Source organism: Cataglyphis hispanica, chromosome 13, assembly GCF_021464435.1.
Source record: "Cataglyphis hispanica isolate Lineage 1 chromosome 13, ULB_Chis1_1.0, whole genome shotgun sequence".
In the NCBI taxonomy this organism is placed as follows: domain Eukaryota; kingdom Metazoa; phylum Arthropoda; class Insecta; order Hymenoptera; family Formicidae; genus Cataglyphis; species Cataglyphis hispanica.
In genome coordinates, this window is record NC_065966.1 from 4,981,299 (window position 1) to 5,007,036 (window position 25,738).

The 25,738-nt window shown below is 36.5% G+C and overlaps 2 protein-coding genes across 3 annotated transcripts in view; one reads left to right on the top strand and one right to left on the bottom strand.

Annotated features, from left to right (window-relative positions):
• LOC126854217 (phosphatase and actin regulator 4B) overlaps window positions 1–25,738 on the top strand; it is a 203,850-nt gene that overhangs the window by 2,253 nt on the left and 175,859 nt on the right. Inside the window, exon 2 of one of the 2 annotated variants that reach the window (XM_050600728.1) lies at window positions 1,189–1,269. In XM_050600728.1, the coding sequence (XP_050456685.1) occupies window positions 1,189–1,269 (81 nt within the window). Of the gene's footprint in view, window positions 1–1,188; window positions 1,270–19,663; window positions 19,811–25,738 lie in introns of those variants that run through there. The other variant, XM_050600731.1, reaches the window with a different exon arrangement.
• Window positions 11,301–12,132, bottom strand: LOC126854282 (uncharacterized). The gene is made up of 2 exons (XM_050600867.1): window positions 12,002–12,132; window positions 11,301–11,731 (listed from the first exon to the last, which is right to left on the bottom strand). The coding sequence occupies exons 1-2, from the start codon at window positions 12,087–12,089 to the stop codon at window positions 11,370–11,372; spliced, it is 450 nt and encodes a 149-aa protein (XP_050456824.1). The 5' UTR covers window positions 12,090–12,132; the 3' UTR covers window positions 11,301–11,369.

The following is a 25,738-nucleotide window of genomic DNA, read 5'->3' on the forward strand; positions in this document are numbered from 1 at the left end:
GAGATTTCGATTTTCTTTTCTCCGTCAGAATACTTCTTACGTATTTCTCGCGAAATATTTTAAACGTTTTCGTCTGATATCACGAGCGAATCAGGCAGAAGAGAAATATATACGCGCAAAAAAAAAAAGGTAACGAGTTTCTCTCGGCGTTTTGTTGCATTTATTACGCTGCCTTTCTTTATTTGAGCACTTTTGCGATTTCTCGTTTTTGCGATATCGCGAACAATAGTCTATTATACGTACGGTACATTTTGATAACACATTTCAATTTTTTATTTATTGTTAATTTTATCGCGAGTGAAAACTTTCGTTTGTGGTCATAATAGAAGTTTATTTTCATATGAATTTCAAGTTATCGCCTGGATATAATTTGCATATTTCTTTCAAATTACTTAGCTATGCCATTTTGAAATTAATTTACATAAAAATATTGTCTATAACAATATTTAATTCTTTTTGCTTTGTGAAACATATGTTTACATTATCGTAAGGATATGTGGCAGTTGGTATTATCGCGACTGCAATTGCCAGCCGTTATGATGGTAATATATGCAGTATATGAAATATTTCCTATGAAGCATTTTCTTCTCATTTAAAATTTTGATTAAGTTACAAAAGCGGAATAATTGCAAATATAAATCTTTGGGGGTGTTATATATCATTGAGATTGTTAATGTTGTCTTTTACTTTTGTAATACATGCGATCCTCCATAGAGGACACTATGCGAGGTCAATCCTTCAGGGAAATTGTGCTGATTAGTATCGTTTTATAAAACTGAATAATGACACAAACCTGCATAAATTTTGTATTACGCGTTTGAAATATGTTATGCGAAAATTTACATAATTTTAATTAAGCCCGTGAGAGAAGAGAAAGAGAGAGGGAAAGAGAGAATTATAAGTTAAATTTACATATAAATTTCTATATTTGATTGAACTAGATTAATTTTTGAATATGTGGACCAGATTAAGCGAAAATACCGTTATTGTCAAAGAAGGAAGTTTTATTTTCATAAACATGTAAATTTTTATGTGCTTGATCATTACAATATTTATATAAAGCATACTTGTTATTGTAAATTTGCAAAGTTGATTTTGATATTTAATGCTTTATACAATTTTTTTTTAGCTTTTAGATATACGTGATATTTTAGATATACGTGCAATTTTATGCTCAATTTTTTTTAGCGGAGGAAGACGCAAAGGTTGTTGCAACGAGTGAGATTGTGGACAAGGAGCAAGTGAAAACGCAAAGTAACGGCGATAGCGGTGAGTTTTATATTGAAATAATATTACTATTTGATAATTGTATTAAATAATATTTAAACGATATCGTTTAATTGTGCGAAAACATTTTTGATCAGATTGTGATTTTGCGTTTTTTTAAGGAATTATCCGATAGATTCGTGATACAAATATTTGATAGGAAATCTTTAAAATTATCTCTAATTAAATTTTTATTATCCACGTTTATTATTCGCTTATTAAACGAATCGTCAATAATATATTCACAGACAAAAATTTTTGAATACATGCTTGAATAACTCTTTGTACTTATTAATCTGATAGATTTCGAGAAAAATATGAAGAGACTCATCTTTTTAAATATTTTCGATCAAGTCTTTTGAGTTCTATGTTCAATATAAAAGTCTTTTGAAGAAGTCTCTAATAAAATCTTTTATCTCACGTTTCTTGCTTAACGGTCCAATGAATCATGAAAGGAATATTCGAAAAGAACATTCGAATATTTTCCTCGCAAGGATTATCCATTAAGCGCGGCATCAAACATTTGATTGAAAATTTCTTCATCCTCGAATCTGTCCAGAAATTTGGAATTCCGAATAAAAGAGAGCTCGCTGCTAATGACGAAATACCTTTTTTTGTTGAATTCGGCGGGCGGGGAGAATGGAAATTTGGGGAATTTCATAATTTATCGGCAGCTTTTGTCAGAATACGCGTAAGAATCGAGAGGGAGAACTTTTAGGGAAGGTCCATTATGCGCGGTTATACTCATTCACGGTCATTATATTATTATTCGCGCTACATCCAGCTGTTACGTTTTGACATTTCTTTTTTTTTTTGCCCCTCCGTATCCGCCAGAACTCGTAATAAATTCAATACTTTCCCGTGTTCAGTTGAATCGAATCCTTTGCAAGATAGGGCTTCAAAGATAGGGTGAGCGACACGATTCTGATTTTAGGAAGTTCGGGGGTCGCGGTAGTCGATAAGTAATGTCGGGGGAGAAACGCGGAGGCGTTCGGGACGCTCGTAAATTATGTCGGCGCCCACCGATTACTCTCCACGGTCTTGAAGGGACGACCTTGACCTTGATCTGTCTCTGGCAGGCAAAATCGGAAGACCGGACGTAGCATAGCCTGTAGGAAGCGATGCGTTTTATTTAACACATAATCGACGCGTTGCAGCAAGGTAGATTCGCGTGTCGCACGCGATCCTATGCACGTGAATGAGTAAGAACTATTTAGCTCGTACACCGTGCTGATAAGAGGATTATGCGATATTCCGTATGAGAGGACACATCGTGACTGAGAGATGAGCACACGCGTGTGTATGCATACTTGATTGAATCCCTCGACGCATCTAAAGTTTGATATTACGGTTACCGGTTGCCAATATAATATGAATGTCTCAATCTTGGAATAATCCGTATTAGGTTGTTACAATCATCGTTTGCATTATTCTCATATAATTTTAAAGCAAACTAAAAAATCATAAAAATATAAAAAATGATTTATATTTTTTTTTTGACGTGACCGATATATATACAAAATATATTTTAATTACTGTAAAAATATCGCGAAAAGTCATGCGCTTTTAACCTGATGATATCGAGAATATTTTATTTTTTTTTCTATCGAGAATCCTTGTTAAAATTTAACGAAAACATGGAAAATACAAGCTCGGTTCAAATTCGAGCGCATCGCAAATCGTGCGAATTTCGCGGCAAGCGCAATCGTGCGTGCACGCGATGCCGATGAGCTTTTATTCGCGATAGAATTGTAATTTTAATACCTCGTTTAGGAAGACACGCTCGTGATTAACAGTTACATATACAGTGGAACGGGTGAACTATATGCGTATTTCGAAGCCCGGTAGCCGAGCTTAAGCTTGCGCCGTTTGGCCGCTCTGGCTCTCCCTTTCTCCATTTAGTGGGTCGTCGGACTATCTCACTCTGCGCTTCTCTCTCGCTTTTGCCCGACGTCGTCGAAATCCCCTCCCATCCCCTTCCTCTCCCTTCCGCCAGGGTTGGCTCCCTGGGTTCTCTCTCATCCCCAGTGCGCGCATCGAACCCGTCCTGGACGAAAGTCCTTCCCGCTCCGTAGGACGCACGTTTCCTCATCCCGACGATCGACGTTCCCGACGTTGTTTCATCGCAGTCGCGATCGGTCGTCCCGTTTCCGGTTCCTGCGCGCGTCACGCGGTCATACAACGTCGATCACGGACGTTTGAGCGATTGTACGACCGTGAGTGGATGATAAGAGAGATAGTGCGTGTTTAATGTGATGGTGTTCGTGTAGCAAGGAAACATTCTCGTGATCGATTAGGTCGATCGAAGGAAACGAGGGATCAGGATTTTCGCGGATGCTGCAGCGAATAATGCGATAGCAACGACGTTAGATCGATGACAATATCGATCATTGTCTGAGGGTATGAAAGTGATTGGTAAATATGCGATTGCATTTTAACGGGCATCGCTGATAGATGATCGATGTGCAAAATCGCGGGTCTTGAAAGTCGAAGTGTCGATAGTGTCCGCGAAAAATGACGAAAGAGCTCTTTTTACTTACGTCAGCGTTACGCCTAAGATTAAGTATCATGAATTTTTACAAGCGAGAAATGTCGAGTGAGCGTCACGTAAAAAAACGTTATTGATGAATCTTGGAAAGCATAGATGAAATTTAAATTATGGCCGATCTTATAATGATTGCTGGATATAAAATGCTTAATTAAAATGGAATTTTTATCGAAATTTATTATTTAATGTGTATATTAAAACAAGAACGCATTATACTATATATTTTCAATATGTTATTTTTTAGAATCTATTTTGCTTGTTTTGTTTAATAATTTATCTTCGCGCGCACACACTGTTTAATTTATATAACATTAACAATACTTAAAAACTTGGCAGTTAAAACAATGACAGGTTTCATAAATTTTAATGTGTCATGAGTTTGTGAATTACGATTTGTCTTTTGTACTGTCGACAAGATCGCGAAAGCGTAGATAGAAAGCAATTAGTATTGCGGCCGATAAATTGGAATAGTCGACGACCGTGTTCGATATTACGTGAGGGAAGACAGGACGAAGCTGCGAATTGAAATTAAACGTAGAGAACAGTCAGTCGGAGATCGCGCGTTATTAGCATCGCGGATTTTCGATTTGTCTGAAGGAGATTTGATCTCTTCTTTCTCCGCCAACAAAGGCGCGGTTCAACTTCTTGTTGGACCCTTCCAATCCGCGAACTATCGATCAACCTAGCGCGTTTTGACATATAAATAGCGCCGTATTAATTTACACGATATAGAACGATTAACGACCGCGTAAACAGAGACAGTTTTTATTTAATGTCAGTCGGAATATAATACATACATTCTCAGTTTGCACAGATCGCGAATTTCGACGACGATCTCTTTCTCCAGCCTCCGTCACGGTATTGGAAGCGTTCGTCGATTTGGTAAAAGTTTCGTCAAAAAAGCAAACATGTTTACTGAAAATTAAATGGACACGATTTGTATAGATATCTTTGTATTGGTATATTACAAGCTGTTGTATTTAAGATGGGAGTGTAAAATACATTTCGTTCAAAATATTGGAAAAAATAGGGCAAACATTTTTATTTTTAATGACAAGCGATTTTGATATTTTTTTGTTATTAATAACGATTTAGTTTTTATTGAATGGTGATAAAGATTGTATAAAAGATATCGAAAAATAATTTAGATTTTATTTTGATTTATGCAAATTTAGTTTGCCATTATTCACATTTTTTGCGTGGATTTATGGAAAAATTTCAACGATGATAAACAAATTATTAATATTTCTCGTTTTGTTATATTCTATTTTACTGTCATTTGCGCTATCAAACTTGAAGCATCGTGCTTTGTTAATGATTTGAAATTGAAATTGCGCGTTAATTATATCGATCGGGATTGATTTTCTTTCTAGCAATAATAGCCAACGACAGACATCAAAGCCACCGCGTTTTCAATTGTCATATATGTTTGTTCTGTTAGGTAATTTTATCAAGTCAAACGTCACTATATCGATCACTATATACCATTTGTTGTAGGAAGTATTCGATTTGAATTCACCGATAATATCCAGAGGTAATATTTAGCTTGCAATTTTCTAACCAAATGATCCGCCATGTATAAAGGAAGAGAATGAAAAATAGAGAGAAGCTTTTGTGTGCGTCGATGTGGTTAAGATAAATGATAGTCTCATTTTTACGCGGCGAAGAAACTTATCCATGCTTCGACTTTCTCTCGGTACCTGAAAACAGTTACCTTTTTCCGAACCCAAGATTCTACCGATCTCGGTCGTTTCACGATCAAACGATGACATTGAGACGAATGATACATGACACGTCATTTAATCGAGTCAAGCCATGAACGAATCGAGGAAGGAGGAACGTACGAACGAACAATTCTGAGGGAAAAACTCGAAGGACAAAGTGTCGGCGCGCGTTGCAAATCGGATAAAAATTTTGTCGCCGCGGATAAATCCTGCCACGTAGTTTGTCGCGCGTCGCGAACCGACTATTGTTTTTTCGCGATTGTTTATGTGCGTGTGTGCGCGGCGCAAAAATACTACCTTTAGAGGGCAGGTTAAACGTGCGCCTGTTTAAACGTGCAATCGGCATTAAGTTGTCTTCTGTGTCTGGTGTCTCACCTCGGTGAGCGATCGCTACGTCACCCTGTCGCTCTCCGAGGTAGTGAGTCTGCTGGGCCTCGCCGACGACGACGAGGTCCTCGCCGGCACATCGGAGGAGAACAGGAAACGCGCCCTATGGCAATTTTATTCCACGGGCATGCTCACTCACAGCCACAGCGATGGAGAGTTCCCAGTCTACTCGCAGGGTGAGTGCAAAGATAATTTTTTTTAACAGGATATTAAATGAATGAAATGTAATAAAAAACTCAACCGCGAGATATATATAAATATGTATCTAACCATAGATGTTCGATAATGGGCGGAATTGACTGGCAAATATTTTTCGTTGAAAATTAATTTTGCGTGATTAAAAATGAAATATTCTTTTAATACGAGGCACCGGATGAGCATCGGTATAAATAGCATCGGAATCGATAGTTATAATCGTGCTGCGATCGTTGCGCTTCGACGATCAGCTGCGTCATACAACGCGAGCGAAAATCTATATCGTCAAAAAAACAATTCTCTTGCGCAGATAGAATGTGCACGTCATATCTGCATTTATAGGGTTTATATATTTTTATATAGTGGGTGTACCGAGTGAGCGAGCGCACCATACACGCATAATATACATATACAATATTATACATATATGTGTACATTATATTGGTACAAAGATGTAATGAGGAAATCGATTCATGTAGAGGTACATTATTCTTTATTATTTTTTGTTAAACGCAAAAGGATCGTTGTTTGCAAATGATGCAGTTTTATCGAAAACAATACTACCTATACGATTATCTTTAGCAGGTATAATTGATATTGACATTATAAAATCATAAATTAATGAGGGATGACAGTTTAATACAATGTAAAGTACAGTGATGCCCATAAATAATAATACATTGGAGATAATTGCGCGGTTGTAAACATCCATGATTATTATAATTATATAGGAGAGATATGTAATAAGCACACACATCACCGATCGAATTATATAACACTTTATATTATGGATGACGTTTTTAGTGTCGGATGAGAAAATTTTGTTATTTTATGAAGAAGGATTAATCGCGCGTTTGAATGGCCCGTCATTAATTATGATTGAATTTTAGTAATATATATCAATTGGGAGAGATAAAATAATTAGCACATATAATTTCTAAATACGTTTTAAATATTTCAAAACACTGATTATCGATATTTCAACTCACAACTTGAAAAATAATTTATTCTCCGAAAGTATTATTTTCACGCTATACAGAAAATATATCTTGATATTTTTTTTGATATTGTGTTCCTCGAATGACAATGCAACACATAAATAATTGATGATGCATCTGATTTATCGATATGTGTGTGTGTGTGTGTGTGTGTGTGTGTGTGTGTGTGCGTATATACATACATACATACTTTGATTGAAAGCCGACTCGATATTTTAAACACTCTCTCTCTCTCTCTCTCTCTCAATCGATCGAACCATAGAGTACAGAATATATTCGTGACGTGTAGATATGTAACGTGAAACGTCAAAAATACAAATTATTGGTAAGTCGGGGGAAAGTTTGAGCAAGTTGTCGCTGCGACGTGTAAAGTAATAAGTTTTTCAGCGGCTTCTTCGCGCGATGTTTCACCCGGCCGAATCGTCAGTCAGCTGACAGGCAAGACTGATTTCTCGAGAGACGGCGATATATCGCCGTGTCAGTCATGATGCCGCGAAAAGTATGTATGAGAAAAGTTACAGATACCGTCGTAGAACATAGTTGCACACGAGTTTCTCGATAAATCGCGCTTTGTATTGCACGCCGAAAAGAAAAGCAATTTGCATTTCGTTTTCCGTGTCATTTCGTCTGTAGCTGCGAGGCGCGAGTTTTGTCGTGTCTACAGTGAGTAGGATCGTCGACAAAGAATGCAGATTTCTTTACTGACAAGTCGCGCGACAGAAGAACAATCGATGAAATACGCTTGCAAAAATTTCACGTGAGAATTATAAACAAAATTCTTAAGATATATATTTTTTTATCTTGATACTTTTGTAAATAGAAAATTTTAATCAAAATTCGCGCATCGAATGTTGTTAAATGTCGCGTATAAAATCTCCGTGGAAGAGAGGCGTTATGTATCTTAAGCGAAATGATGTTTAGTATACGAGTCGCCGTCTCGTCGTGTTTCTTAGAATTTTTTATGTCTCTTTTTACGGCTAAAAGAAGAAAGCGAATAATCTTGAATTCGCGACGTTTTCTGAGACGCAGAGATATCCAATCACTCTGCTATAACTATTGCTTTTTATTACCCTCTCGACGATCGGTTGGCATTAGTACTCAGACACATCAGGAGCGAAGTAGGCTTGAGTAAGAAGTCGCAAACACAGTTAGGGCATCACCACCAGGAGTCATTACTCACCGTACTCTCGCCGACAAAGTTCGGCTGACAAATCACAAGGTCCTGATATAGAACGCCATTTTAGTCGACGCCGAACTGACCGTTCCGATTCGTCGGCCAAAGAACCGCGCGAATGCTGAGAGATTTGCGGGCATTCATGACGAGCACAGAATGTAGAAACGCAAGGAGCCGTACAAATAGACCGCGGTACCTTTCTTTTTTTTGCCATAAATCTTCTCCTATTCCAACTGGCGACCGCGCCACGGAACTATCTTTGGTTGTGAGAGATCGAAGGGTAACGGGAGCACACGTTTATCATGTCCACCTATTGTGGGCGCGACTCTACCTTCGTTCTGCGGAGAGAAACGAGAGTCGTTCCGTTTAAGAGCACGATCACGGAAACAGGCTTGCTAATAAAACAACGAGGGTGTCGTAATGTGAAATTTTACGAGAAAACATCTCAATTCTACTCACACGATATCTCTTTTTCTATTATATACTTTAGCGAGAATTTTTCTTATTAGTTTTGAGATTTTTTTCACTTTTTTATAAATTTCAAAAATTTATATTTTGAAATGTTTTTGTAATTTTTTTGGGGGAAACTATGACAGATACCATTCTCAGAAATATGTGAGGATAATTTAATATGTTCAAGACGCTTTTTACAATATATAATTAACAAATAAGTAACAAATTCGAAAAATCTGAAAAAAATATGAAAGTTAATTAATTTTTTTTTTCTAACTTTTTTTATATAAATTCTTATACGCGAATTCAGATATTTTGGTAGGCGTCAAAATTTTAATTACAAACGTCGATCAAGCTCGGGGACACTTTCTCGCGCAATATAAACGGATTTTTTTTTGAAAGAAATGTGACAGAAATAATTCGCCATCCGCGTTGAACTTAATTGAAATCCATTTCGTCGCGCATTTTCGCTCCCGCGAGGTATCAGCGAACATTACGAGCTCGCACGTCAAGGAGTGGCATTAAATCTCACAGTAAGAATTAAATTTTGCGCAGTCACACAGTAGAGATGCTGACCGAAATTCGTCTTTGTTATTTCCGCGTCGACAGAAAGTTAAGTCAGAACTGTCGGCCGAAGAACGCGGCCATGTCACATTAGCGGGTGGATAGGATGTGTTTGTCGCACGTAGGCATGCGTTAAAGAGACTATCGCGAATAACACTAAATATATTTTGAGTGTATTTCGGTACTCGGGTGGTCACTTGGTTCAGTCTATCATTTTGATACAGAGCTGGGGCGCCTCGCTCCGGGAGATTAATGATTTGAAATTCAGAGTAAATGAATTTTATCACGATAGATGAGAGTGTGCGAAAATTTATTTACCTTACTATTCTCGAATTGACCATTGCATACATAAGCGAAACAGATGTAGGACATTAAACTTAAATTTTCGCGATTTTTTTAAGATAATTTAAAAGTTATCGAAACGTTGATTGGACGTAAATTTATATTTTTCTTTATGGTAATTATTTTCGAATAAATATAATGGAAATGATAGAGACGTTGCTTTGCGATGAAATAAATGGTGATAATTTTATGAATCTCGAGAGGAAGGTGGAGCGTGCTAAATGTACAAAGGCACTCTCGAACCGCGCCCAAATTAGCGGATATCCCGCGAACCATCTGGTCAGCCAGAAAGGAGATTAATTTAATTTGCATTTAATCAGCGTGCAATCTCTAGTATGAATATTCAAGGCATATTTCTCTCCGCGAGCGATGTTTCGCTAACCCAAGGTCGACAAAAACATAGGACTCACGATCTAATATTCATCAACGTGTATTTTGCTATACCGTTCGTTGTCATACATTTGCCTCTCCATTCGAGCATGGTTTTTCATTCGTTTACGCGTGTGATCGCGACCGTGAACAGTAGATTATAAATTTATATTGCGTCGTGACTCGGAAGTGCAATTCGGGACTAATTAAAAATGTGTGATTGCGCGACATATTTGCACGAGATTTTTTTTTCATCACGGACGCGCGATTCATAAAGTGTTTGTCATCCAGTCTTTGTAATAATGCGAATTGATAAAGTTATTGTTGTCGCTTGGAATATTGCAACGATATTGCAGATTATAAACGATAAAATAATACGTATATTTAAAATGTAATGAAATATAAAATAAAAAATAGATCGATACTTTCGATGCATGCAATTCTGTTGAATTTAATTTTAATATCAACTGTCGAACATTTCGCGCGAGGCGAGAAGAATCTCTTTTAATCTTCGCGAGCGTAATAAGCCGCGTGTATTATAGGCCACAATATTATTCTCGCATCCCATGAAAAAAGAAAGAAAAAGTGACAGCGCCTATATTGTTGCTACAACTTATTCATGAAGATCTGAGATTAAAAAATCGAAAAAAAAAAACGCGTGCAACTTTGTCGTTCCCTTCCGTATTGGCTGGCTGCAACTTTGGGAAAGCTCATCCTTTTAGTGCCTCGTTAAATATTCAGGAGAATCTCCGTTTAACCGTTGCGAGAGTCGCCGTGAGAGTCCCCGACGAGTCGACTTTATTTGGCGACGTTGTCGTCTCTCAAGACAACGTACCACCGCGATCGCCGCGATCTTCAAGATAAAGAGTTCATTAAGATTTCCGTGTCCAAAATCAAATGGTTAAAACAAGCTTTTCGTTAAATCATCGTTGTCGAATTATGATTAAAATCTGAAGATATAAAGAGTTTATATTTTCGACATTATTTCTTGCGCGACTAGTTTTCAGAAAACGTTATCGGAGTATATATAATCTCTTATATAAAATAATCGGCTTATATAAAATCGGCTTTTTTAAATTTTTAGATAAAGCATTGAATTCTGGACGTGTTAGAACAAAACTTAATTGAAAAATAAATTAATATTGAAAATTTATACAAAATACTTAATGGATATCAATCTTCTCAAACTTACAAATAACCTCGTCAACTTGGCAAATAAAATTAATTTCTCTCTGACATAATTGTTAGAAAGTTTTAAGAGAAGTCCTTGAATATACATATAGTATTAATTGAGCACTTTATTTTATACAATTTCACTCTCTCGCTATGACTTTAGAGTCGCAGAGCCATTAGACTTCCGTATCTTCATCGATTTTCTGAGAAGCAATATCCTCGGAAGAGCGTTCCTTGGAGCTATCAGTATTCCGGTCGATCCAATCACCGGTGCGAACTCCAATGCGGAAATCAGCAAGGCCCACGGAGTTGAGTAACGTGTTAAATTCCGGTAGACTGTTATCGTAAGGCGGGGACAGCGCGTCGATATATCCATTAGATATCGATACATCGTCGTATGAAAGCAAATTATTAGGCCGGAATTGTTTAATGCGAGCACCATAATCATTATAATCGACGTAATCCCCGTTTCGTTTTACCGAGATATCCCATGGTCCGTAAAAACTGCGTTTCCCGATGTTCTGCCAGACAGTCTTTCCTGTATCAATATTATAGTAAATGTTGTCACTTGTGAGAGATGGAATAATTTTCTGCTCTCACAATAATTGAAATAACTCTTCGCGAATATTTGAAAATATTATCATTCTCTTAATGATTGTCCTCCTGAATCTTATATTCTTTGAACATTTTTGTGAAGCTAGTACACAGATTCGGAGAGATTTTTAAATATTTTGATATAATTGATAGAGTTTTAAAGTCCCTGATTTTCTTCAGGATATCACTTCGAATGCACTTCCCTAAGACTCACCTAATTCGAAATTCCTTATAGGTATCGATGTCACTTCGATCGCCGTTATCAGAGCGAGAGCGAATCGATAGAGACTCTGATGTTTCATTGATAATTAACGCTCTATTACCTCTTAGTTTACAGCTGATACTGGCTTAGCATCTCGCGCAATCACTTATATATACTGTCGCAATGATCTCATGTAAGCAAATATTTAGCCATGGATTTAGCAGGTGGCGATATCCTTGCGGCAAATGTAGCTTTCCGCAGAAACTAATTATTGTTTATCCGCTTATTGAGATGCTTCTCGTCGACCAACTAAGATAGCGCAAATCTCGAAAGCCACTGTGATTTTGACATTCGCAAATTATGTTTGTAAAGGAAATACTAAATATAATTATTATAGTTTTATTTTGTTGCATATATTTAATAATAAAAATTGCTTGCAAAACAAAGCAATGTCATTTACATCTTTGCGATTGACATTTTTTAAAATAAAGAAATAAGCAACATATAATTGTCCCTATTTATATAAAATAATAAGAAAATAATAGAAAATTTAAATAACAGATATTAAATAAATTATATATGCAGCTTATACTAACTTAAATAAAACACAAACTGAAATTCCTTTTTATATATTCACGATGTTCCAACAGCTTTTCTTTTCTGCTTCTTTCAACGACCCCAGCCGGCACTATTGAAATAAACAATTTTCCTTTATGTTTCGGTTTATTAGAGTTTCGTTTAATTTAAATATTCATTTTGCCTCTGTATTAGAATTTACAAATTGTTGTATCTTGTTAATTAAGCGCTATGCATGTTTGTGATACGTGTTTGTTTAAAGAATTAAAATGAGAGAGACCCGTAGCGTTTCGCAGAAAAATATTTTTATATCATATTTAATATTTTTCGCCCATTTACGCGCGCATAGCACTTGATAGGAATATATGTTTCTTTTTAAATCTACATAATCAATTTCAATTTTGTGTTTTACCCGACATTAACGTAGGACACGGTAGATGATTTTCGATTTCCGTTTAGAATTGCACCTCCATTAACAATGTCGTCGTCATTGTCGTCGTAGAAAGATCTCCTGTACCAGAATAATGGAAATCTGTAGTATACCGTGTCTCCAGCAGCTAATCCCCCCTCTCGACCGTCTGTAAAATGAAGATTATTAAAGATATTAATTATATATAGTATTTTTTCTCGTGTTAAGGATATGTATCAATATCTTTTTTCATTTTAATTTTATTTTGTATTCTAACATTATTTAATGCGATTTATATAGAAAAATCAATTTTAATTTTCGAGAACTATAAGCTTTTTTGTTAAAGTTGTGTGTAAATTTTTCCCCGTATATAGAGCCATGCTAATTTAATAATTACAAAATAATTACAAAATTTCTTTTCGAGATCTTCACTGGATGCAAAATTATATGATTCTCACATAGTCCTCACGTAAATTTAGTAACTTTTACAAATCAGATTTGAAAATACAATTGGATAGAATTGATAATCGGACAGCGAGATAACTTGAGACGAACTAACTCACCATCGCCAAATTGAGGAAATGGTAAAGCGTTAACGAAGTTGAGCGCCGTGAAAACAATTGCGAGATACATTACGAATCTCATTGTACTGTGCAGGCGTCGTCTCACAGGACATAAATCGTACTTAATGGACGTCTTGAAGTTCGTGTGAATTATGCCGCGACATATCTTGCGTTTCTTATATACAACACTTGTTCTACGCCTCGGTTTCTTCGATCGAATAACAAGGCGAGGCGTTAATACGAAGACGTGACTCGAATGACTAATTTCGCTAACGAAGCCGGCCAATGCGAGTGTTCTATCCGCAACAGTCGGATTCATCAATGTTTGTTACGCATAAATCTAAATATTCTGAGAGGAATTTCGCACATCTTTGTTGACAAACGACATTGTGCTACGATGACACTTCATTTCGATTCGAATATTTTTCTACATTTATCGATACGTGCGATTCACAGCACGAACAAGAAACTAAAGCGGAATTTTTCTCATCACGCTTTTCATTTGTTCGCAATTGAACATACACGAAAACGACAACACCTTTCTAGCAAATCGGAATTGAAACGCGCAATTGCAACTCATGCAAATTATGAATAACTTTTTTTTATTATCGCTTACGTAATTTCCCATGGGACTCGAGCCCGCAGAGTTTGCGAGTCGAACAGAATCGCTCTGTATGTGTGTCGGTGTTTCTCGTTGTGTATTCGGCGCGATCGAGAAGCTTCCTATCGATCGCCTCGTCCTTCTCGAGCAACATCGCCCGTCGTATAGTTTAAACTGTTTAAAGTACTCCGCCGGATGCGGAGACGAAGACCTTGCAATACTCCTGCAACAATCGCTCGATCGGATTTGCCAGACTTAACATTGAGAACACTGTCCGTGGCATAACAAACGTTTCGCCGAGTTTCCCTTTGCAAGTTCAGCGTCGCTCTTTGTGCGTTTAGTTGACGTGAAACTTTATTGCCCGCGTACCTAACCGTTGTGTTCGCGGCTGAGCCATTACGAGAGAGAGAGAGAGACCGTGTAACTTAAGCTCGTTACCAAGCCGTAAAGCGATCTCGTTGCTTCCCGCTTCTCGCTTCTGAAGCGCAACGCTTATTCCTCTCGCAGGCTTAAATGGAAGAGAATAAATGCATGACCCGAGCGGATGTCTCGGCGAAAATGATAAAAGATGGTCTATCGCTCCATTGAAAAGTGAGAATCGCCATCATTAGTCTTTGGCTTAATCCCTCTTCCGGTATGAAGGACAATGCCGGTTACTAAGCGGTTATTATATGATATCTCCGCGTTAACTATAAGTGAGGATTGAGAAGGGATTTCTTTCCACTGATATCGCTTACGTTTCTTATCTTTATCTCTTTCTAATCTTTTTGTACGACATATTTTTTAAATGAAAAGTGATATCTCTCGTTTGCTGAGGAGATTTTAGAAAGTTAACGCTTAAAGAGCTTAATTAAATTTTTAGCTTTGCGAAAATGTATGTACATCCTGAAACAGATTAAAGTACCGTACAATTTAATTGCCATTACTTTAATGTCAAGAATGAAAAAGTAATTATTCTAATGCAACGCTTTATCACTGTCCGAAAAGAACCTTTATTTTCCGCCGTTTCTCTGATACGGTTATTGTTTGTTGTGACAATTATTTATAAATTTTTATCCTTTTCTATATCTTCGTAGCGTACCACTCATGTCATGTTTTTCTAACAAAGTGTTTTTAAAAAATTATAATCTGCATTTATTAACAATGCATAAAAAATACATAATACATCAGTACGCGACTTCGACAAACGTATTATCTCGACTGTAGAGCACAAGTTTTAATCTTTTAGCGAATCCAATGTAGATGCATCGATAATCTATGGAATTATCGGATTAAGAGCAAACCGGCGAAAACGATTTCAATAATTTTGCCAAAATTATATGTAAGAAAGAGTCGCTCTTTCTCGCGATAATCGTAAATTAAATTCTGCGGTAAATGGAATAATTATTTTTCGTAAAGTTTTTTTGTTCACGTTTATCGAAGGAAAGCTTTTTCAAATGTATATACATTTGTTGTATTTATTAAGACATAATTAATGCATTATTGAAGTTTGATAAATTAACGTCTCTCTCTCTCTCTCTGTCTGCTCTTGAATGATACATTTTAACATATTCATGCATTTTTTAAAACCGCAAATCTATTTTAGCGATCGATGGAAAGTTCTCTTTCAAGGTTATTTTCTCCGCCACTGAACTTGGAGAATGACATCTCGGTACTTCGAAAATCTTTTCCAGCTCGTGAGCATAAAGAGAGAGAGAGAGAGAGAGAGAGAGGGATCTCTTCCTTCAGTGTTCATAAAAAAAATACTCGCGTCATGAGATTCTCGATGGCGATCAAGGCGCTTGACGCTTCGTCGATTGATTATCGTTATTAGGTTACCGCTAACTAGAGCTTTGAAGTAAACCGTGCGGCCGTGTGTCTTTGCTTCCCACAAAGAATGTCAAGGAATACTCCTATGAGCTTATGAGCCTTTTCCAATCACTGCGAAACAATGTAACGACGGTATCAAGGGTCCCCACTCCCCCTCCCCCCTCCTCCGTTGATAAGCGTTTATTTGAGCAAAGTGCAGCACGGAAACAGATAATGCACAGTCACGTACCGTGAATGGACAAACGTTCATTGAATAGTTAAGATCTCCTGACGCGTTTCCGGTTGCAGAATACGTTGCGTTTTTTTGCAGCTTTTGTTATTTTATCGAGCTACGATGGTTGTTCACTTTTTTTTCTCTCTCTCTCTCTCTCTCCCACATGTTGTTCGTCGCCAACGTGTATGTATAACGATGCTTTCGCTGCGCTAAAACCAGAGAGACCAGCATTTGTTGATTAATCTTAAATTCAATTAGGTTTTCTCGCTTTATAGAAACAGCAAATTCGTTCAGAAAAGAATAATGTATTCTTTTAAAGAAGCATTTGTTATTTAAGAGAAAATTTTAATATCATCATCATAGATGTTGACAAGATGTCATAATAAATTATAATTTTATAAGAAATAAATCTTTTTTAGTTTTACATTTGCTATAAATAAATAATTATATCATATTTTATATATATATATAAGTTCTTTTTTTTTTATAAAAAAAGTAATCGAAATGATGAAGAATCTTCGCCCATTTATAAACTTTGATCTCGCGAAAAGAGGTGATCTTTTATACCTTACGGATACTCGACGAGAGATATAACTATTGTCCGATAATTCCTTTGTCGGCGAGCGGGAATCGCACTTCCTCTCTCAATCTTCGCTTCGCGTAGGGTCCACAATCTTCTGTTTTTGAGATTTGGCGTTAGTCCGATCACGTAGAGCGTTTCCCGGTCCCCTCTTTTGCACTGCAGGAGATTCGATCGAATTCCCGAGTGGCTCAGCCACTCGATAATCTCTACCCCGTGACTCCCGCATATTGACGAAGGGGATTTGCCGAAGAGGTGAATCGCGCTTGATTGACGGTCTTTCATAATAGAGAATATATCATGAATATTGAATCGTTAAAAGGTTTAATATATTTCGTCCGACTGAGGACATTGATTTCAACCGACGATTTCACGATACCATTATATTTGAATTAAAGAATTAAACATAATATTAATAACCGATATCGAGGTATATATAAATTATTAACGATGATAAGGCGAGGGATGATTTTATTAATATCGGTTAAGCTCAGTCGGTTAGTCGAAAGGCCATACTCTGGCATGTTTCTTGGCATCGATCTTGGTAATAAATATATCTACCCCTATCTAGCGAGAAATGGCCATCGACTAGATATCCCATGACCTTCCCACTTGGCTCCGCTCGGATGATGGCGGATATTATCACGCGGACTATGCTATTTGTGTCGTGTAACTGTGCGACTGTATATGATCGCGGCTGTAAATTATTCTTAGGACGATCGCGCGACGATGGTCGGACGACATTCGTTCGGGGAAGCATCGAGGCACGACGCCGTTGGCCGTTGGCGCACAATCCGATCATCTACTGGTCGGCTGATCACAGAAAGAGAGAAAGAGAGAGCGGCTTTCCCGTGAAGGGGATAGTTCATCGCGTTTGAGTGTCGGCGAATGAGCGTCGCGCGCCGGTGTTAGTGTGTTACCTGAAACGACGGAAGCTTAGCAAGGCGTGGTACCGTCAGCACGTTTCAGTACAATGTAAACACGAAGGCCAGGTCGCCGCGGACTCCAGTGTACTCGGCACCGCTCACGCGAACGGCCACGCGCGAATTCCAATTGACCTCCTCTTCGTCGCGCGATGATACATCGTCGACCTCGATTATCAAAATAGCGAATTCCCGCGCTTGAAATCGCGCGATCATCTACACTGATTCTGATAAATCGTGCTCTTTCGAAATAACGTGAATCTCGAACTTGCTTGGAAATTTTACAGACTTTTGCCGCCGTTTGCCGATGTCGACTTTAAGAATTTTGCGAGTTTAAACGTGCTCTTGGAAGTTGACAGACTTTGCAAGTTAGCTGAGCTGTGTTAACGGACGTGTGAAACTCACAGAATTGATAACATTAATTTTGCAAATATTGCAAACCGTACACTTGAATATATTCGTAATGTTTGAATATTATAAATGAGATTTAAAAATTCATTAAAAATTTAAATAGAGAGAAGGAGAGACTTTTAATTACTGGTATAGTATTCCTTGTGTTGACCGTTTGTTTAGTGTTACTTTTTTAATTCATACTTGTGTGAATGCGATACAAATAAATTTTCGATTTTTAATACACATTAAATCGCTCAAGCGAATCGTTTGTCAACCTGTGAATGTGACACATATGCTGATTAGATAAGATTATCGTTTCTGTCAAGAATAATCTCGCGCGAGATATACGCGAATCGTCTAAATGACGTAGGTATATTAGTACCGAGAAAACAATCAAAGGATCAACACGCTTTAACTTTTTACTTTATAAGTGATACTAAAGTGTTCGGGATAAAAATATTTGATCGTTGACAAGACGAATGATTTGAAAATTCAACAAAAATGTGAATAAAAGTAACTTGAACAGTCGAAATTATCGAGCTTACACGTCTTTGATTTTCACGAATGAATCTACGATACGAAATTTGTATTCAATCAGTAGCGTGTATCAACAGATACCGTTAATAGGAAATGTTATTTAGTTTGAATGTAGAGAGAAATCTACAGTTGTAGCTTGTATTTATTCGTCTGGTTTAACACACACATAACGTTGATCGTGATTGCTAAAATTGAATTTACGTGGAACAGCTTGCGTAAATTCGCGCGTATCGCTAAGTCTTTAAATGTCATTACGCCAACACGTAATTTCGTAGCGACCGAACTCGCGAATTGATAAAGCGCGGTCGCGCAGACGGTTTGTAATTAAAGAAACAACTACTGGCGAGTCGCTAGCGTAAATATCCCTGCGGTCGCGCCCACAGTGTATTCGTCCGGTCTGCGGAGGGTGTGTCTTTCATGTGCAGGCTAGTTGTTAACCACGACTGAGGGGACGCATTCCGTGTTGTCCCCTTAGGGGGATAAAGTTAACTTCGGGGTGCGTTTTGCTGGCAAAGTAATGGCAACCGTGCACACGATACACACGAACGCGTCTGTCTTCGCGGATGATGATAAAACGGTTAAAGCTTTCTCTTTCGGAAATAAATCGCGAGCTTACGTAAATATGAGAGACAAAATGGAAACAAAATTGAATATTGAAATAGTAGAATATTCATTGAATCAGTGACGTGTCAGCGAAAAGAATAACTTTTTTCATTATTTATAATAGTTACATAAAATTGAAGAAATTCATTTATCTCAAATCATTTGTCAACAATGTACCTGTCAACAAGTATCTTATATTATTATTTTTTTTTATCTTGTCAACAACTTAAAATTATTTATTTTTTAGATAAAATATCGAGATAATAAAGATAAACAATTGTATAAGTGATAGAAAATGAGCACGTAAATTGATTGAATTAAAACGAAGCGCTAAGTTTTGTGCCAGAAGTGCAAACTCGTTTTCTTGACGTTAGAACATTGTAGAAAGACTTACGAGCCTTCACATAAATTTATTTCTGCGAGTCACGCAAGAAGTTTGATAACCTTGTCTCAAAAACTTTAGTGACATTGGGGTTTGGGAGGGAAAAAAAATGGTGTGTCTGTGGAATTGTCTGTGAGATAATGTAAATAGGTGCATATTGCGTGAGCTATTGCTGCGTGTCTTCTACGTATTGCGCGATGAGCTTGTGGCGCTTCGGACCTTTCAAGGATGGTATGTTCATTTTGCATCATATATTTCTCATAGTTTATTAACTACTCATCCGATTATTATATATAAAGTAAAATTTGTTTAATATTTAATGCCTTATTTTCAACTTTATTTTATTTTATTTTTTTTTTTATCGACTTATTCGACTTTTTTTACTTTTTATATATCCGTATATATTTGCTTGTTTTTATATTTTAACTGTAGTGCTTTTTCATTCGCGAAATAATTTATAACGATACTTTGCTGTAATAAGATTTACGAGGAAAAAATTAACAATTGTTATGGATAAAAGATAAGTGTATTCGATATGGTATATTAATTGAGAATAGAAAGCGCGAAATTTATTGCGCTTCATTAAACACTCGTTCGAACGTTACATATACCCGGACATATACTCGAACGGGCGAAAAAAAATTTATCATCGATATTCTACATGAGTAACGGAATAAAAGCTCTTCTATACACATATGTGTACCACAACGATAAACTTTGCTTGCGCGATGGAATTTATTGTACTTGCATAGACGTGCAATAAATATTATAATATATATTTTCATCCAATCCTGTGCGAAAATGTTCACCCACGATGCGTGACTGCGGTTAGAAGCTCACGGACTTTCTTGGGAATGATAATGAGATATGTGCATTTACATAGTAATGTTGAAGAACTTAAATGGTTGTGCCGGCACGTCTCCCAGTTCCTATATCATATATAAATCATAGTCATGTTTAAAAATTTAATTTTTCTTTAATAACAGATAGTGAAACTATTTTAAAAACTTTTTTTCTAAGCTCTTTCTGTTTGAATAAAGGAATTTTTTTTTCCATAAATTTCAATCAACTTGCACGATTGAATAAGAAATTTTTTTGCGAGAAATTAATATTTGCAATATTTTATATATAATTTTGTGAACATAAATGATTTTGACGTTCAAGATTTTTTTATTTAATCAAATTTCCACACACGTATTTTTCAAAGCAACATACTTTTTATTTTATTTATGCATCAAATGTTTATTAAAATTGCATATAATATAACATATGCAAATTTGTGGCTTTGTCGGAAAGTATTCAATTCACCACGTTAATAGATAAGTTGCATATATAGTGCATAGCATAGCTCATCTCAACATCGCGTTTCCAAAACATTTCCGACCGGAGCACTTCATCTAAATAAAGAGCATATCTTGTACGTCGATTTGGCAACGAACGACAATGGACATTTAGGTCATCGATTGTTCTCGAGAAATGCAGTGTCCTTTTCCAGGAGCCCCTGTACGATCTTGTGAAGAAATTCTTAGTAATTCTTCATAATGTTTAATATACCACTATAGAATTATTTTAACTATAATAATATATTTTATAAAAACACACGTAATTAAATTCGTTAAGAGAAAGAGAAAGAAATGTCATAAGTGATTCCGTGATTTCGTTTTAATATTATATCAGTTATACGAAATTTTCAGCATAATAAAGTTTCATTTCGATAATGACTGTCTAGTAATTCGACCAAACAAGATTTGAACTTAAACTCGATTTAGGACTCGAACAATCAAATTTGTTATAATAAGATTTATCATAGTAATAAAAAAGGCATTGCAATTTTAGTCACATTGATTTGCTTCCGTTCGAAATAGAAAATCTTTTCCGATCAATTGAATCACAAAAATGTATTCAAAGTTTAATTTATATTACATAAATACTTTTATATATAATTAAATATAAAATGCACAAGATAACAACTTGAAAATATATATCTTATTAAAATATCTGTCAAAAAATTAATACATCCAATTTTTCTTTCTCTTGCATTATTACATAATGATTACTGATTGACGGAGAGTTATTTCGCGTAACAATGGGAATTTACTCTATGATGCGTTGCAATAAATAATTTCAACCCCGTACTTCTTAATCGCAAGAGAGAGAGAGATTGTGTTACTTTTTTATGAGGCGGTTTATTTTTTCAAACAATTCCCTAGGTCTGCGTCTTCAACGCGTTCTGATGCTGCAAAAGGCTTGAGAGAAGGGTTCCATGGGTTCAAGAGCGTCCCCGGGAGAGTAGCTGACATTGCACGTCTCATTGTTACGTAATCGTTGTTGTATTCCATGGAAAATCGCTCTTCTTTTTACTCTCCGCATCTGACGTTTCGAGTCTCCTACTTTCGTCACTTTGAACGATCCTACGATTTCGCTGTAAAATACCTTTTCGTCCTTTCACCACTTAACTCAGCTTTGCTATCGCAAACGTATGCAACAGAAAAATGCGCGCATATAGAGTCAGATACGAGACGATGTTTGTCGTTTAAAGTGCTACTCTCGAGAGTTTCTTGTGCGAGTTTAGATACGGATGCTGTGACACACTCAACAGCTTCATGGGTCTTTGCCTTCCCGGCTTCTCACTATCTAATGATCCATGTGAGATTTCGCCGTAATAGAAATTTAAAGAATACAATTTTTCTTAATATAATATAGTTTTCTACATTGCCGCATTAACCATATATAACATATAACTGTATTATTTTTTTATTAAAAAATAATATATATATATATACAAATGATACTTCAATATTATTTATATTTTTTATTTCACACATATATGTGATTAAAATTGTGGAAATCTTAATTTTATATTTTCAGCGAACTTTACATAATACACATACTCAGCAAAAAGTATAAAGTTTATCAAGCATTTATTCAATAGAATGTCATGATATTAAGATCCCCAGATAAAATTTACAAAAGATTGGTATGATTTCCTTTTGGATGATTTAATGAGCACGCTTTAACCTCGTGCACATAAATTTCTTTCATAATCCCGATTTCGTGTAGATACTTACGTTTGGATTGTGGTCGCCATTTATCAGGATTTTCAGCGACATTATTTTGTCCAGAATGTTCCAGCATTACGTCAGAAGCGTCTTTGAAGCAGACGTCGCGCTATCACTCGCATGTTTACTCCATTTTCACCTCAGCCACGAGCAGTTGCTCGAGAAAGATACAGTATTTCCATGTCATTTCATTGCTTTCTATCAGCAGATTGAGGTTTGCCGCGAAAAGTAGAGATACTAAGGAAAATAAGTTGCTTATTTATTTTCCCTTGCTGTCTCTTCTTTCTTTGCTCTGACTTTTATATTTCTCTATTTCCCGTTGATCGCGAAAGTTTCGTTGACACGATCGGATAAGAAGCGTTTGCGGATGAAAGCTGTCGGAAAAAAACGTGATAAGAGCGAAGCACATCGCGTCCAGAAAGCGCACGGTTATTGAATAAGGCAAGAAATACTGCAGGAACGCGACGTTGAAAAACTCGATGAGCCACCAATGTTACCCCGCTATCATCATTGATGGGGGAGGTCGATCGGCTTTGTCTCGCTTTTTCTCGCAAGAGCTCACGCCCCACCCACCAACTCGTCGCCGCCGTTCATCGATTTTCTCGATGGCTCCGAGCACTCTCGATATAGCGACGATAATACATTGTAAACTCGCGCGAAGCGCACGCGGAAATTGGTAAGCAGACTTCGCGAAAATCGGCCAGTCGTCGCTCGCGAAAACGACAGTCGTGAAAAAGTAATTTCGCGCGGAGAGAAAAAAAAAAAGAAAAGTTTCTCTCGATAGCGTGAAGAAGGTGCAATAAAAATTGTCACGAAATACGACGGTCGTGAAAAAATAATGACAGTGAAGAGTATCTTTCTGCGCTTATTCAAGCTCGTATCGCGCCACTGATAAAATAGATACGTTGAAAAGGAACTCTATTTTCGCTCGTAAAATATCAATCCCTCTCATGAAAACTGTTCGCGCAAATATATCTCCGTAATTTTGATCTTATGATGACGCGCGATAGTTTGCCTCATTAGGACTTTTAACAACGATTATTATGATACATCTTGAAAATTTCCTTTGTTTAGACTTAGAGTCTAGAAAGGATATTTGCCATTGACAGGGGAGGGAAGATTATTTCGCTATAAGCTGTAATATATTGTTCGCGAAACTATTTCAATAACAGCTTCATGCGCTTGCAGCCAAAGACAGGTTTGCTACCGCATCGTCTCGTGTACTTGTAAAGTTTTCCATCAGTCGTAAAAAATTTTATAACCTACGAGAATTGATTAAATTTCTAATAAACGAGGATTTACTGTTTAAAGAAAAATAAACATTATTTCTCGCTTTTCATGTAAATTAAAATTCAAGTTTGAACCGATGAGTTTGAATATAAATATAAAAGAGGTCGTGTGTAATTGTATTCTGCTCATTATAATAATTGTCGTAGTCATATACATTGCTGTGTAGAGTGAGAAACGAAACGGAATATCATGTTGCGTAATCAGTGCATGAAGATATGCTTTCGTAAGTATAATGGATGTGAAAGATAAATTTGGGAAGTGATGTCTCTTACGTGGGAAATTGCTCGACATACTCGGCTTCAAAATGGAAATTTTACATTACCTTAAATACGCGACACAGTGACGTTTCATATCTGTTTCATTCCATTACATGCTAACAATGAAGTTTGCTTTGTTTGGCGAATGCAAATGCACTTCTTCTTTGGTGACACCTATGCTCTTACCGCACTTTTTCAAGCAATAGTAAATGGGAAATGATATTACTTCCGCCTAGTTTGACTCTGTGAGCGATTTTCGCTCGCTTCGCTCTCTATCTATATATCTGTCGAATACGATTATGGTTTAATTAGATTTTCATCGTCAGATAAGATAATTCGTCTCTTTAATAATCGAGGACAAGCGCTTTGGTTTAAAGGTATTATACAAATTACATGAAGAGATTTCGAGATTTTTTAATGAATTATACGAAATGATGAATTGTACGAAATCGCATCTTATCCCTACAAATGCGTGTGTGTGTGTATGGGATTCTTTTAATTATCCGGGAAAATTTTAATCTGCAAAAAAATTTGCAAGAAAGATCTCCTTCGATGTCAATTGCATTTAATTATTCTGTAGATACGTGTTTCATATGCAGTCGCTTTGTCTGCGAATAACTTGTTCACGGAACGGTTCTGCAAAAGACATGGCGATACGGAACTAGCCATTGATAATCACAGTAATATACCGCGAACGATAATGCTCTTGTGGCATTCGAGCTGCGATACAACGATCGATATTAATGAAGAGCAGTTTCGCGTGCGGCAGATTAGATATCTTGCGATTCTAATCGCCTTTAATGGGTGTCGTAGAAATTTGTTACGCCGATCTCGAGAGATAAAAATAGAATGTTATTCCGAAATGAATTTAGAAGGAAAAATCAATATTCAGAGTACTATCGATAATTTATTTAAAGTCTCTTTTTAGATGCTAGAGATTTTTATTTTTATAATTTTAATATCAGTTTAATATAATATACATGTTTATGATATTTTTATTGAAATAAAAGTTATTTAAATTTGTTCGAAAATTTATTAGTTTATATTTTTGATCTTTTATTTTCTTATATGACACTTTAATTATCAGAAGAGAATAAAAGAGAGAAAGATGTATATAAATATTTTTATTGCTTTCAAGATTGTGAACAATTCCGTTTTTTCTTAGCTTTTCCGATAATATCTCTACGATTTAAAGAAATTACACGACTTGTGAAATATTCTCTACTATATAAACGTTGAACGTGTTAGTTACGTCGACAGGGAAGAATGCGTCTGACGGCGAGGATAATTCCTGTCACTCCGACACATTTTCCCTGCGCGCCAGTTTCGCGTTTATTGCAGAAATTTATCCCGGAAAAATGCAGAAAACGATGAGCTGTTCGCGTAACTTACGTGAAATGCGGTACACTTTATTCTTCCGAAGGCACATTTTCGCCATCCTGTTCGCGAAAACTGCGGTGATATAACTGGAGGTTGCGGGGCCGTGATACGCGCCATTGATTCGGGCGCGAGATGGGTGTTCGCGAAACAGTTTCCGCGCAAGCGGATGCATC